Source organism: Zophobas morio, unplaced genomic scaffold (assembly GCF_036711695.1).
Source record: "Zophobas morio isolate AGI-343-1 ecotype UQ-CSIRO unplaced genomic scaffold, CSIRO_AGI_Zmor_V1 ptg000046l, whole genome shotgun sequence".
Taxonomy (NCBI): Eukaryota; Metazoa; Arthropoda; class Insecta; order Coleoptera; family Tenebrionidae; genus Zophobas; species Zophobas morio.
In genome coordinates, this window is record NW_026972151.1 from 6969696 (window position 1) to 6983680 (window position 13985).

The 13985-nt window shown below is 32.9% G+C and overlaps 1 protein-coding gene across 1 annotated transcript in view; it reads right to left on the minus strand.

The window, feature by feature from the left end:
- Positions 1-13985, minus strand: part of LOC135142416 (uncharacterized) — a 104147-nt gene that overhangs the window by 34832 nt on the left and 55330 nt on the right. The window contains exon 3 of the mRNA XM_064074127.1: positions 9954-10042. Coding sequence (XP_063930197.1) covers positions 9954-10042 — 89 coding nt within the window. The remainder of the gene's footprint in view (positions 1-9953; positions 10043-13985) is intronic.

Sequence of the window (13985 nt, forward strand, 5' to 3'; positions counted from 1 at the left end):
GCATATACCGGGTGACTGAAAAAAAAATGAATGCGTAAATTTATTTTATTGGTTTACTCAGGAACTACAAAACCGAATGCTTTAAAATCTACTGCGAAAAAAAAATATAATAGACATGCAGTCGTCCCGTTTCCGACAGCGAGGGAAGTACTGTCTAAACTCTTTAGACCAACTTTTTTATAGCAACCAAAGAAACGTGCTAACCGTTTGTCACAGGTAAGTTTTCTATTACAAATTTTGTGTTGATGTCATCCACATTTTTGCAAGGACGCATATATCAGTTTGGACAGATGCATTGTAATACTAATAATAAAAGTATTGTATTATTGTTTTTCTTGAATAGCGATTCAGTGATTTATAATCAATAAAATAATGAAACAATTTAATCACGTCTACCGTATATGTATAATAACAGAGGTGCGACTGAAGACTGAACTGAAAATCATTTATGGTACTCGTAATTTAAGACAAATAGCAATAATCCTCATCAACCTGTAGACGTGAAGGTGAAGTAGAAACTAAACTTTGAGATGTTTTTTACGAATTGCAATATCCGGATCACAATGCCGACGGTCCAGACTTTTTTATTGCTCTGACTTCCGCTTATTGAATAAAACACTACATTTTATTATGATTTTCGATTTTGTAAATTCACAATTAGTTAATTATAATTTGTCTAGATCTAGGGGAGGTTCAACATCCCCTAGCCTCCCACTAACTGCGATCTTGTCTAGGGGTTATGAAATATGGAGAAAATATGGAACTACCAAATTGCCCGACGGACTCCATTACTATACGTCCTTCGGTTATCCTCGATAAAATGTTCTGAATATCATTATTATAATTCTTATTAATTAAAGACGTTTTTATTTTCGCATTTTCGGGAGAATGGGGGTGATTCGTCCTTAATTTGATCAATAAAAAATATTAATGCAATAATGAATCACAAGTAAAAACTCATCATATTTTGCACATTTTGGGTAGAATTTCCTCGGCAAAATTTTGAGATGACGTCATCAATTTTTTGGGGGGAAGAAACAGATTTATTTTGATAAACAATTTACCGAGTGGCCAGCTGGAAATCAGATGATCGATTGCATCTTCGGGCAAGGTCCAGACGTAATTCGTCTCACGTGTTGGGAAGATGGGGTAAACGACGCAATCTTTTATTCATCATGTCCCAGACATGTTCAATTGGATTTACATCAGGTGACCGTGGTGGCAAACAACTGACAATATTTTTAGAGTCAGGGAGTTTAAAGTCATGTTAGCGATATGAGGGCGAGTATTATCTTGTTATAATTATCCTGGAAGGTCGTGTAGTAGCGGAAGGATAATGGACGCTAGAACTTCACGTAACGACGGAATAAAAACGAACTAGGGTTTGCCTCTGTGCCATATTGAACAAATTTAAAAATTAATAACAGTTTAAACAATTTAATTTTTTTTTTATAAAATCTGCAATTTTTCCTCGAAAAGTATTGTTATGACAATTTTTCCATTCCACAAACATCACATTTGAATCAAAAGTTACTAATTTTTTAAATAGTATTTTGCTTTCGTAAATCAACATCTTCGAGAGCTTTGAACTGATTAAAATTAGTGTGGGATTTAATCGTCTTCTAAAAAATTAAATTTGGTTTAGTAACCAAAGTACACCCACGGCAACATTTAAGACAATGACACTATTTTTAACCTATTTGCATAATTTGTAAGAAAAAACAACTGTGTCTGAAATGCTGTTGGCGTACGTAACTCGTTTACAATTTAGCAAGAGTTGAACTATTGAAAGAAAAAGTTAAACGTACGCATAGTGCGTCGTAGCTATTTCTCACGTAATAGCTACCGTACTGTAATGGAGCCATTCCGACCATGTTCTAATTTTACGTGGTCGTTGCGTATCACAGCTGAATTTTTATTATAATATATTTAATTAGAATTTATATTTAATTTCAAACATTTTTTTCTAAACGGTGCTACCACTTAGGAACGTGAACTTTACACAATGCAATAAATCTTATTGTGAGCTGTTCCCCATTTTTTTATTACACACACTTCGAAATCATATATAATATTTTAGAGAAAAAGCTAGTTCCGTTTTTTTTTTCAACTGACAAAGTAAAACATACAAATATGCAATCATACACATTATGTCAATCAATCTAAAAAAAGGATAATAATTTAGATAATGCTAAAGCATTTATTTATCACATTAAAAATACAGGATATGCAAATTGCATTCAATCCGCTCTCAAGTAACGTCATTATTAATTTAAGTCATGACATATCCAGTAACGCAGATTTTTATATATTCCCAGTATAACGCTGAAAATTTGCATTTTGTAAATAATCCTATTTGCATAGAATTATTGTGCAATTAAATTTCAATGTAGTTCACTTATTACAAAAACTTTCCAGTCAAACTTTTGATCACCTCATTACAACTTTTGTTGTTTGAGAGACTACAGAATATTTGGAGCTGAGTCTGAATTAATATTAAAATTCTTGTTATATATTATTATTCTTATTTCATCATTAATATTAATTCCAACTAATACATATATAAATAATTAGTACCGCAGGCAAATAATAAATAAACAATAAAAATACAGAAGTCACATAAAATCAATCAAACTAACAAATTAATCCGGAACTGTTATTCCAAAGGCGACAGTTTTACTAATCTCACGAAAACAAACACACAAATCATGCAAATCTATAAATAAACCATTATGCAACTGATTAGCGAATGTTGGCGAACCAGAATCCAAATAAAACAGTAATTTCACGCCGTCTGTTTACGTACATTGATCGATAACAGAATCCTTCGGAAACGTTTATTATTATGCAACAAGTCCGTACAATCGCGGAGGATAATTGGCGAAATTCAGGACAACGGTACGTCTCTTCTCGGAATAAATCGCTCTTTGCTTTCGATTTTCACCGTTGCGTCCATCGTCGGTAATTAAAAAGAAGGTCCATCTTTGTAATTGCGCATCGAGAATAACAAACGAACACTTAAACAATTAAACGAGTGAAACTACAAGATCGGAAGGTCGATAATTTCCAGGATAAGTAGACAACAAGTAGTTGGAAGTTCGGAAGTTGGTCACTCGGAACGATTTTTGCTCACCTGCTGGGCGGTAACGAGGGGCTTATTAAAGTCGGGAGGTTTCTGGGGCAATTACCGAGTTTCCTACTTGGGAAATGGAAAGAGTTTTCAATTTTAATTTAGTCGCGTCTTGCGGAGAGGTATTTTTGCAGAGACGGGTTTACGGCGCGCTTTTTTACAGAATAAACCGATGGAGACTCGCATAAATGAATTATTCACTTGAGTGGCTGCAGTGGAGAACTGTGGAAACGTTTTTACTGGTTTGGTCTATAATTTAGCGGGTTTTTCCGAGGAAATGGGAGATGTTGATGGTGATCACCTACATACGTCTGGTTTTATTTTGAAGGTTTTGTTTTGGCGGAGTGGTGACGTGACTGGGACGGAAAACGATGGGTCAAGAGGCTGGGAAAAAAGATAAGACCAAGTAGACGGAAAAAATCAATTTTAAATTACTAAATGAATGAGCGGATTACGTGCACAATTTTTTGTTAAAAATTCGCAATTTTATGCAGTGGGAAATTACAAAATATGCACAGATTTGCATAACAGAGGTATTTTTTTTTAAATTCGTGATGCAGTTACCTTGGTCTTACGTGGAGATAACAGTTTCATTTAAAATGGATTTTTGATAGGTTATTATATTTATATAAAATATCTAGAATTATTAAAAAAAATCGTATCACTTAACAAAAAAGTTAAAATATCCTATCATAAATTTTTCGAGATTTTCCACTAAAAAATGTTGCCCTCTATTCGACGGAATTTATTTGTATTTAGAAAAACTCTGTAACCACTAAAGTAATTAGAGCATATTTAAGAAGCTAAATAGATAATTATCAGAATTAATGTCTACAACGATCGATCATAATTGCTAGCTGAAACGTAGGTCATATTTTTTAATTGCCATTTTATTTTATTAATACTCTGAAATAAGAGAATGGGACACAGAAACGGAATGACCAAGAGTGTATATTTGGTTGCAGAATTTAATTTTTCATTTGAATTAACGAAAAAATATTGTAACTGTAACTAACATGTTGGTTGATGACTAGTTAGCAATCTTGCTCAATTCGCTCGCTAGTCTAAATATAATTTTTGTTTTGCCTTCACTAACCAACTCGTTCGTTAAATAACTATTAATGAAGACAATTATTTTCTTTCCTAAAAATTGGTCTAACTAAATATATCTTCCTTCGCCTCTGAGATACACTGAAACATGCAGGTTTTTTTTTCAAAAAAAAAAAACATGATTTTGTGAATTTCATTATTATTTTATAAAATGTTTCACCTACATTTATTTTTTCAATGCCTAGACTCTAGAATATCTAGCATAAAAAATCAAGAATTGATTTTATACCGTACACGAAAACGGGGACCTACTTTTTCATGCTCTACAAGTTATGAAACGTTCTATGCAGTTGTTTACGCTCGGGAAGAAAACATCTTACAAACAAAGGAAAAAGTTGAACAAATTATGTTGTAAAACTGATTAAGAATATTTTCCTAGATTTTGCATTGAAAAATCTTCCTTTTTATCCAATAGAACGTACTTGTATTTGTATTTTCCATTCTATTACTACTGTAGTAATTGCAGCAGATTTAAGAAAGTTGAGTTTTCAGCTAAAACATGAGCAGTATTTGTTAAGACCTTTCAATCAGTGTTTCTTTTTTGCTAAAATATGTCCAAATATCTTTTAATTATCGTTTTTCCTACCTTCCTAAAATGTTTTCAAAGTTTTTGGATAACTGACTCAGTTAAAGGCATATTTTGTTTTTATAAATTGTTTATGATTTTCACGATAAAACTATAATTTGTTTAAATAAAGGCAAGTCCATTTCCTAAAAATGAAAATTGTAATATATTCTGATTTTTTTAGTTGCTATCTTCTTATAGTGTTTGCAAATAGTTATCTTAAGTAGCGTAAAATTTAGGGATTTCCAACCGAGTATGTCATCTGGTCAGGACTGGTTCAGATATAGTTTCCTCAAACCTATAAGGCGTTTATGGCTTTGACGTTTAAAGTACTTTACAGCCGACCCTTCATAAAGCTTAGTAAATGTAAACCATGCCACGTGCCAGGGATGGCCGAGACGCGAAGGACCGGACTAAGAGTAATTTTGTTTTTAACGTTTCTTCCGTACCTTATTTATTTAATCATTATTCTGCACATTTGAAAATATTATTAAGATACTGAAAGCAAAAAACATAAAATCTTTAATAAGTACGATAGCAATCATAGAAAACTGGTCCACTAAGTTTTTGATAAATCAAATAATTTTGACGATGTCACCGTCCTTTGTTTCAAATCCAGAGGGTACATTCATATTGCTGTTATATTAAAAATAATACATGACCAGAGAGCGAAAAGTATGCAGCAAAATTTTGAGAAATATGATCATGTAATATGCATGAAATGTATGCAAATATGCTGTAACTTTATTAATATATGCAGAGATATGCAGTTGCATATCCTCCAAAAATTGAAAAGAAGTGTAATAACACAACTAAATTTATTTACAAATTATAAAAACAGGTTTATCAAGCTTAATTTTTTTAATAAAAAATACATAGATAAATAAAATTTTTAAAAATTATTGTCTTACACTAAATAGTGACAAATAAATAAAAATTAATAATAATAGGCCACTTAATTAGTATTTTTGTAGCAATTTATTTTTAAATACTTTTAGAAATATTGTAGCAAAAAATTTTGCCGATGATCCGAAAACATATATTTGTAAATAGAAATGCGGTTTGTAGCAGAAGCTACAAAACACAGTGCCTTCTTGAAGAATAAATTCAGGAAAAGACCAGTACAGGGCTCGGTTGATAAAACCGTTAATTGTTAATTCAGAAGAGTCGAGTGATGATGACAGTGACAATTTCGATCAATAAATAAGCAGTAGTAGTTAATAAGTAAATAGTTGTGTATGTCAAAATTCTAACTAATTTGCTGTAATAAAAAATGATTGAGTACAAAGTTACTTTGTTTTTACTTAAAATAAAAAAATCGAAAGGCGCAGTTGTCGGTAAATGCAAAACTCAGTCCTGCCCTGTGCTTTTACCAGAAAAGGTCTTTTCAGGTAGGTATCGGTGAGCGGGTTTAAGACATCCGGTTGTGACGGCCTATTGAATTATAATGGGAGTCAAATTGGTGTGAAGTCATAAACGCCTTACATGTTTGAGGGAACTCTACTTATTTAGGACTTGCTATGATAAGACTGATTTTGCTAAATGACATATCCTCTAAGAAAATAAAGGGCGGGTGGGCGGGGCTAGGACTTGCCAAGACAAGACTGATTTTGGCAAACAATCTACTCTCTAGGAAAATAAAAGGCGAGTGGACGGGACTAATACTTGCTACGATAAAACTGATTTTGATAAATCACCTACCCTCTAAGAAAATAAAGGGTGGATGGGCGGGACTGCTACCTGCCAAGATACGACTGATTTTGACAAATAATCTGCTCTCTAGGAAAATAAAGGGTTAGTGGATGGGGCTAATCCTAGGTCTATTCGAGTGCCATAAAGTCACTTATACTCCAAATTAAACACAACATTTTATTTTCAAACGTCACACAAATTAAGACTTACTTAACGATTATTATTTTTCAAGAAAAAACTGGAACTATTAAGGTGATTTGCGTCGACTTTGCAATAGTTTTTATGACTGTTACGATTAAAATAAAAATAAGGCATTATATTTTTATTTTAACTATAAATTTTGAGTGTTTTTTAGCGATTCACAAATTCTTTCGACTCACAATGATTTATTTCGTAAATTAATTAATGTAATAATGAAGATGTTGACCCGACATGCACTCTGAAGCAAGTTGCAGCAGCAACTTTTTTTATGATAATTTCTATAAGTTGGGCGCAAATTCCAAGAGGAATTTAAAGCAGATAACAAAAAGGAAAAATGTATTCTCAGAGTACGTGCTTAACTTCGACTAGTTATGTTTACACTTCAAAGGAATTCGACTATTACGCATTAATTAATTAATTTTATTTTGTGCGAGTAGCTGTTATTATTATGTTATTGGTAAATATAAGTGAGCGCGACAACACTCTACTCTTACATTTTCCAAAACAACTACGTGAACCGTTCTTGATTTCATCAAAAAAAAAAAATAATAATTAGAAATGCCAGGGTACCGAGTTCAAACCCGGGCCTTTCATTTGTAATGCGGGCGTTCGATTATCTAGTCCACTAGAGCCGCTTGTCAAATTTCGTGTTATGTTTGTAAAGTACAATTAGTAAAATTAAACAATAAAAATTATAATAATAATAAACAAAATCAAGGTGGAATCATAAGCCACAAATGTTGTCAAGATGTCATAAAACTGTCGATGGCCACAAAAATAAAACTTTGGTCACGTCTTATTATCTACATGATGTTCCCAATATACAGGGCGAGTCACTAAGCTCGGTCGTTAACATCTCATTAATTAGTATTAGAGATAGAAAAAAAAAACAAAAATAAAATTTGTCCGGTTCTTTGAGGACTATACTCTAAAATTATTTTTTACTATACAGAATGTTCTCTGTTCCCAAGGCAACTTAGTTTTTGTAAATGAAACACCCTATATATTTTCACATATTCTCACTAGGTTTTATAATGATATAGTTTATTTTTGAAATTCGGATGCGACGTTACCACGTTATTTCAATTTTCTTGAAATTTTTTAGTAATGGAAGGGTTCATAAAAAAGCTCATTAAGGTTTAATAATTAATTAAGTAATAGTGTTTATAAAAACAAACATACATGTAATACTACAACAAAATACAGGGCGTTCTATTTGAAAACTGAAATATCGGAAATATCGATACTTGAAAATTGTAATATTTTTATAAACACTCTGTATATGAAAATTTTATTTTATTGCTATCACAACAAATAACGTAGCTTTATTTATCTCTCCGCAAAATATTATCGCACAGAATTTAAAAATGACCCTACTGTGATTTTTTTGTCAAACTTTCGTTTCATCTAAAAAACTTTGACTTTTTTCTATTTCCAATAATTCATGAAATATCGAGGAACGTGTGCTTAGGAGCTTACTCTGTACATACAAAATTTGATAACAATTGGGAGACCTACTTTTTCGTACTCTAGGGTATTTTTAAATATAAAGTTCTTCATTGTCCAGCCACTTCTCAATCTCGTGATTACACCTTCAAATTACTCAGAAAGTGGACATTTAAAAAATTATCTCGCTAAAAAATCAGCTACTCTCAACGCCAGTTTAGCAAAGGCACGGAATGAAAAATATCTAGATAATGTACGTAAAGTATTTTACACAGTGGAGAAAGCCACTTTTTTCCACATTGTCCTATTGTTTGGAATTTCCGGAGCTTTCAGTTGTGATGAACTAGTCTGTTTACCGAAGAAATGGAGTGATCACGTGCAATTCACGTGTTTGCAAAGCCAACTGAGTAGAAGTACTTCAATATGAATAAAAAAAAATACATTTTATTAGTTTTTTACAATTAAAAAAATATTCATCACGAGAAAACTAAATTCTGAATCGGGATCTGAACACAGTAAGGATTTTTAAAAAGACTGATTTATAGAGCGTATCGAATAAACGATCAAAATAAAGCACAGGAAAAATGTGAGAAAACTAAAAACAAGCACGACGACACGAGACACAAGAGTGAAAACTCGTGTCAACCTAAGCAGAAAGGACGAGTGCAATTTATTTAGCTGTGTGAAAATGAACACATGAAAATCACCTACTTTTACAACTCCATATGTTCGGTAAACGGTGTATCGTAAAAATGAAACTACAAGATATCGATTCCTAAATACACACAATAATAAAGAGACAATTTTGATAATTTATTCAGTTCAAACTGTTTCATGTGCAACAATTATTTATATCGCGATGACACCTATACCTTGTCAACAATGTCACATTAGTCTTTATTTATATGACGTTTCAAAATAAAATACATTATTTAAAACGTTTAAAACTAATTCAATTAAATGTCAATTGACTTGTGGCTTTTGATTATTCAATCATGTAGTTAGTTCCCCAATAAATTGATTTACATAAGTAGACTACCAACCAATAAACAACAAATTTTATATCGCTTCTATAATTTATACCATGCATATTAATAAATCAGCACATAAACATCTGCTGTGACTGGCTTCCGCAACGTAAAAAGGGAAGAAATTTGACCGCAGGTAAAACCTATAACCTTGTGAAAGCACATTGTTCTAGGCGCCAAACTATAAAAGTATATGTTGGCAGGGTCATAGCACCAATTGTTACTTTTATTGATAGGTAGTTATTTAAAGATGTCCTTCTTTCGCCCAGATGATGCGTTTGTTGATCGTCATTCCTTCCACACAACTATCCGTTTCACCCAAAGCACGCAATTCGCAACCGCCACAGCTTAAATATTCCACCCCAACCCTTCTTTCCAGCCAAAGAACATATTTTTACCGTTTCTCACCCTAACAAGGTATTCCAGCATCAAACGCAGCATCTCGAAATCTATAAACTCCAGACGGAATAGCCAACCAGCTTCATAAACCCCGAATCCCCGGCGTCTGATCCCCGGCTAATCCAACTCGCTCTTAATAAGAGCCAGCAAAAAAGAAACCCTCCGTTGAATTTCTAATCATCATCACTTGCAGTTTTCACACACACGCGGTAAATAAATCGCAAGTGAAAGCCTCTATTTATTTTCCGTACTCATCCATTAAGAGTTCCGGTACTTGGTTACGATACACCTGTTCGTGTACGCGCACACGTATGGGTACCGGCTGTCACAACGCCAACAAAACCACAACCTTATCTCTAAACTCATGCAATTACGATCTTACCCTGCGGGATAGGCGATTGTTCCGTTGCTATCCGAGGCCAAAGCTGCATTGCTAGATACCGTCACTCCTAACACCTTCTCCAATTTAATCTGCAACGAAATCACGTCATAAATAACAAATTCCCAGCTCTGGTACCGCTGAAGCGATGAGTTATTATCGAATTAAAGCCACACACCCATATTGCGAGTTACAGATCGCACGACCGACGCCTCGTGCAACGATTTATCAATTAGGGGCGCACCAAATGCAGTGTTTCGGTTTAGTTCGAGTCGAGGAAATGGCAAGCGTTATTTGGAAATTAGATATGATGGAGTGTAATACATGAGACTTGTTACTAATTAACGAATAAAATCCCGCAGATTCAGGTACAATTATTTTCAACAAAACTTGACACTTTCGCAAAAATAGAAATGTAGGCTTATATTATCTAAAAAGTGTTGTTTTTTTTTTCTTTAGAAAATGTGTATTTTTCGTGGAAAATCTCAAGACGATATCTACCCGATATTTCTAACATCCATATAAATTTTGACAACAATCGGTTTGGTAGTTTCGAAGATTATGTGCAGAATTGATTTATTTTGCGAAAAGGGGACAATTGGGTTAATTTTACACATTCTGGCCTTCATTGATTCAAGAAATTCGTTAAAAAACCTTCAGAAATGTTACTTTTCAAGTATTTTCCTGCGTTTTGGACATCCAGCGGACCCCAAAATACCAAGGAAACCATCAAATTTTAGCTATAAATATTATTTGTGTTGAATTTTATGATTTCTGAATATATTTCGACTTGTTTTAACGATTCTGATGGACATATCGTACTTGCGTTATACAGAATCGACTTATTTTGCGAACGATTGGGTTAATTTTCCACTTTTTGGAGTTTGTAGATGCTTGAAATTAATTAACAAAACTCCATAAATGTTACTTTTCAAGCTTTTTTTTTATTTTCTAGTGTTTCCGGCACCGTATAGGTTCGAAAATACCAAGGAAACCATCAAGTTTTAGCCAGAAATCTTATTTTGGTCGAATTTTATGGACGGACGGACGGAAACAGGGACCTATTTTTTCATACTCTAGGAGCTTGGAAGTAAAAAAAACAAAAGGCACAAATTCGAGGATTTTGGATCGGCAACTTTAACCGCTGCGGTATGGAATCGTTGTGTTCAACGTTGCTTAAAAGAACCTGTTACACAGTCTGGATTTTTTGCGAAAATTTTGATGCCTGGGGTGAAAAATCTAGGCGGATTCATAAACCACGAATATAGGAAGATATTATGTAATGAAATTTAAAAAATTTAAATGGGGTTCGGTAAAAGAATTGAGGGGAAGTCATCAAACTGGCTAGAAAAAAAAAAAGAAAAAAGAAAATCGGTCTATTAAAAATCGACACAGACGATAACAGACGTAAACGAAAGACCTATTTTTTCGTATCTTAGATTCATGAAACGTCAAGAAAACATGAAAATAACAAGTGGTCCGATGGATCCTATTACGATACTTTGGCTTACGCTTATTAAGTGAAAATAACATTATTACAGTGATTTTTTTAATCCACTGCTAATAAATTCAAGAAAATTGGAATAATGTGGCGATATCGCATCATAATTTCAAAAATACATTAAGGTTGTAAAACCTTGAAAGAGGCCAACGAGAATATGCAAATATATATAGGGTGTTTTTATAAAAAAAATTATTTTAACAGTTCGATTTTTGCTTGAATTTTTCAATTCTTCAATTTTTTACGTTTTCGATTTGCAATTTTTAGCGTTTTCAAGTTTAAAATTTTAATTTTCCAACTTTTGATTGTTTTAATTTTTCTATTTTGCAACTTTTCATTTGTTCGATTTTATTTTTTGTTTTTTCAGTTTCTCGTTTCTTTAATTTTTCGATTTGCAATTTTTCAATTTTTCATTCTTATTTGTTTTTCCATTTTTAAATTTTTCAGTTTTTCTATTTTTCAATTTTTCGATGTTTCAGTTTTCAGATTTTACTATTTTTCTATTTACAATTTTTCGATTTGCAATTTTTTTAATTTTTAATTTTGTTTTGTTAGAACTTCCTAAGATAGTGGGCGGGCCTAGTACATGCTACGATAAAACTAATTTTGGCAAATCACATACCCTTTAAGAAGATAGAGGGTGGGTTGGCGGGCCTAGTACAGCTAAGATAAAACAAATTTTGGCAAATCACATACCCTCTAAGAAAATAAAGGGTGGGTGGGCGGGGCTAGTACTTGCCAAGATAAGATTGAGTAATATTAAGAGTAGCCACTAGAATGAAGAAGAAGTCGGTGGGCGGGGCTACTGCTTGCTTATAAAACTCGTTAGAAAAACCTAAACTCAGCTCCGTCCACTTCTTGTCTCCATTTCACCCACTTATTTTATTTACTGTAAAATGTGAATTGAATTCCATTTTAACAAGCCGTAGAATCTAAGATTTAAAACAAAGGAAACAGAGGCCCCTCCCGCCCACCCTTATTCCGTTTTCATCATTCATTCTTATTGGCTCTGAGTTTCATTCAATCTTTCGATTTTTCAATTTTAAAATTATAAAAAGGAAAAATTGTGATATGAAATCGTGAAAATGAAAATATCGAGAATATGAAAAACACAAATCAAGAACTTGAAAAATCGAAAAATTAAAAACGAGAAACTGAAAAATCGAAAAATGAAAAATTGTAAAATCGAAAAATTGAAAAACTGAAAAAGAAAGAAAATAAAAAATAGGAAATTTGTGAATTGTAAAATTTAAAATCGATTTAAAATCGAAGAAAAAGGAAAAACGAACAATTCTAATATCAAAAAATTGATCGAAAGTAAATAAATCCAGATTTTTCAAAAAAATGTAAGATTTATTCATTTTGCCAATTTAATTCTTAACTCCGACCGATTTTCCAAAATCGCCACTTGACGGAGACGGCAGACAGACGGACGGGCAGACAGACAGACGGACGGACGGACAGACAGATAGACAGACAGACGGACGGACGGACAGACAGATAGACGGACGGACGGACGGACGGACAGACAGATAGACGGACGGACGGACGGACGGACAGACAGACGGACGGGCGGACAGATAGACGAACGGACGGACGGACGGACGGACAGACAGACAGACGGAAACGGGAGACTTATTTCTTCGTACTGTAGGGGTTGTGAAACGTCGAGAAAACATAAAACTGAGAGTCGGTCAACAGACTCAATTACAATACTTCCTTACCTTACACTTAGGAAGTAAGAATACCATTATTGCAGTGAATTTTTGAATCTTTGTATTGCTAATAAATTCAAAAAAATTGGAATAGTGTGATAATGTCACATCATAATATCAAAAATATATTAAGGTTATAAAACCATGAAAGAGGCCAATGAGAATATGTAAAAATATATAGGGTCTTTTACAAAAAAAAAAAAAATGGTAGGACATTATTGCGAGAGAACTTCCCTAGACTCGATTTTTTGCTTGAATTTTGCAATTCTTCATTTATTCTTCAGTTTTTCGATTTGCAGTTTTTCAAGTTTTCAAGTTTAAAATTTTCAATTTTCCACCTGAGAAGTCACTGGGGTCGATGAGCGGGGCTACTGCTTGCTTATAAAACTTTAGAAAAACCTAAACTCAGCTCCGCCCACTTTTTGTATCCATTTCACCGACTTATTTAATTTACTGTACAACGTGAATTGAATTCTATTTTAACAAGCGGTAGAATCCAAGATTTAAAACAAAGTAGACAGACGCCCCTCCCACCCACCCTTATTCCGTTTTCATGATTCATTCTTATTGGCTCTCAAGAAATAATTTCACTAGTTTTATTCAATGTTTCGATTTTTCAATTTTAAAATTATAAAATCGAGAAAATGAAAATCAAAAATTGAAAATATGAAAAACATAAATCAAGGACTTGAAAAATTGAGGAAACGAAAAATTGTAAAATCGAAAAATTGAAAAACTGAAAATGAAAGAAAATGAGAAAACGACAAATTGTGATACGGGAAATTTAAAATCGAAGAAAAAGGAAAAACGAAAAATGCT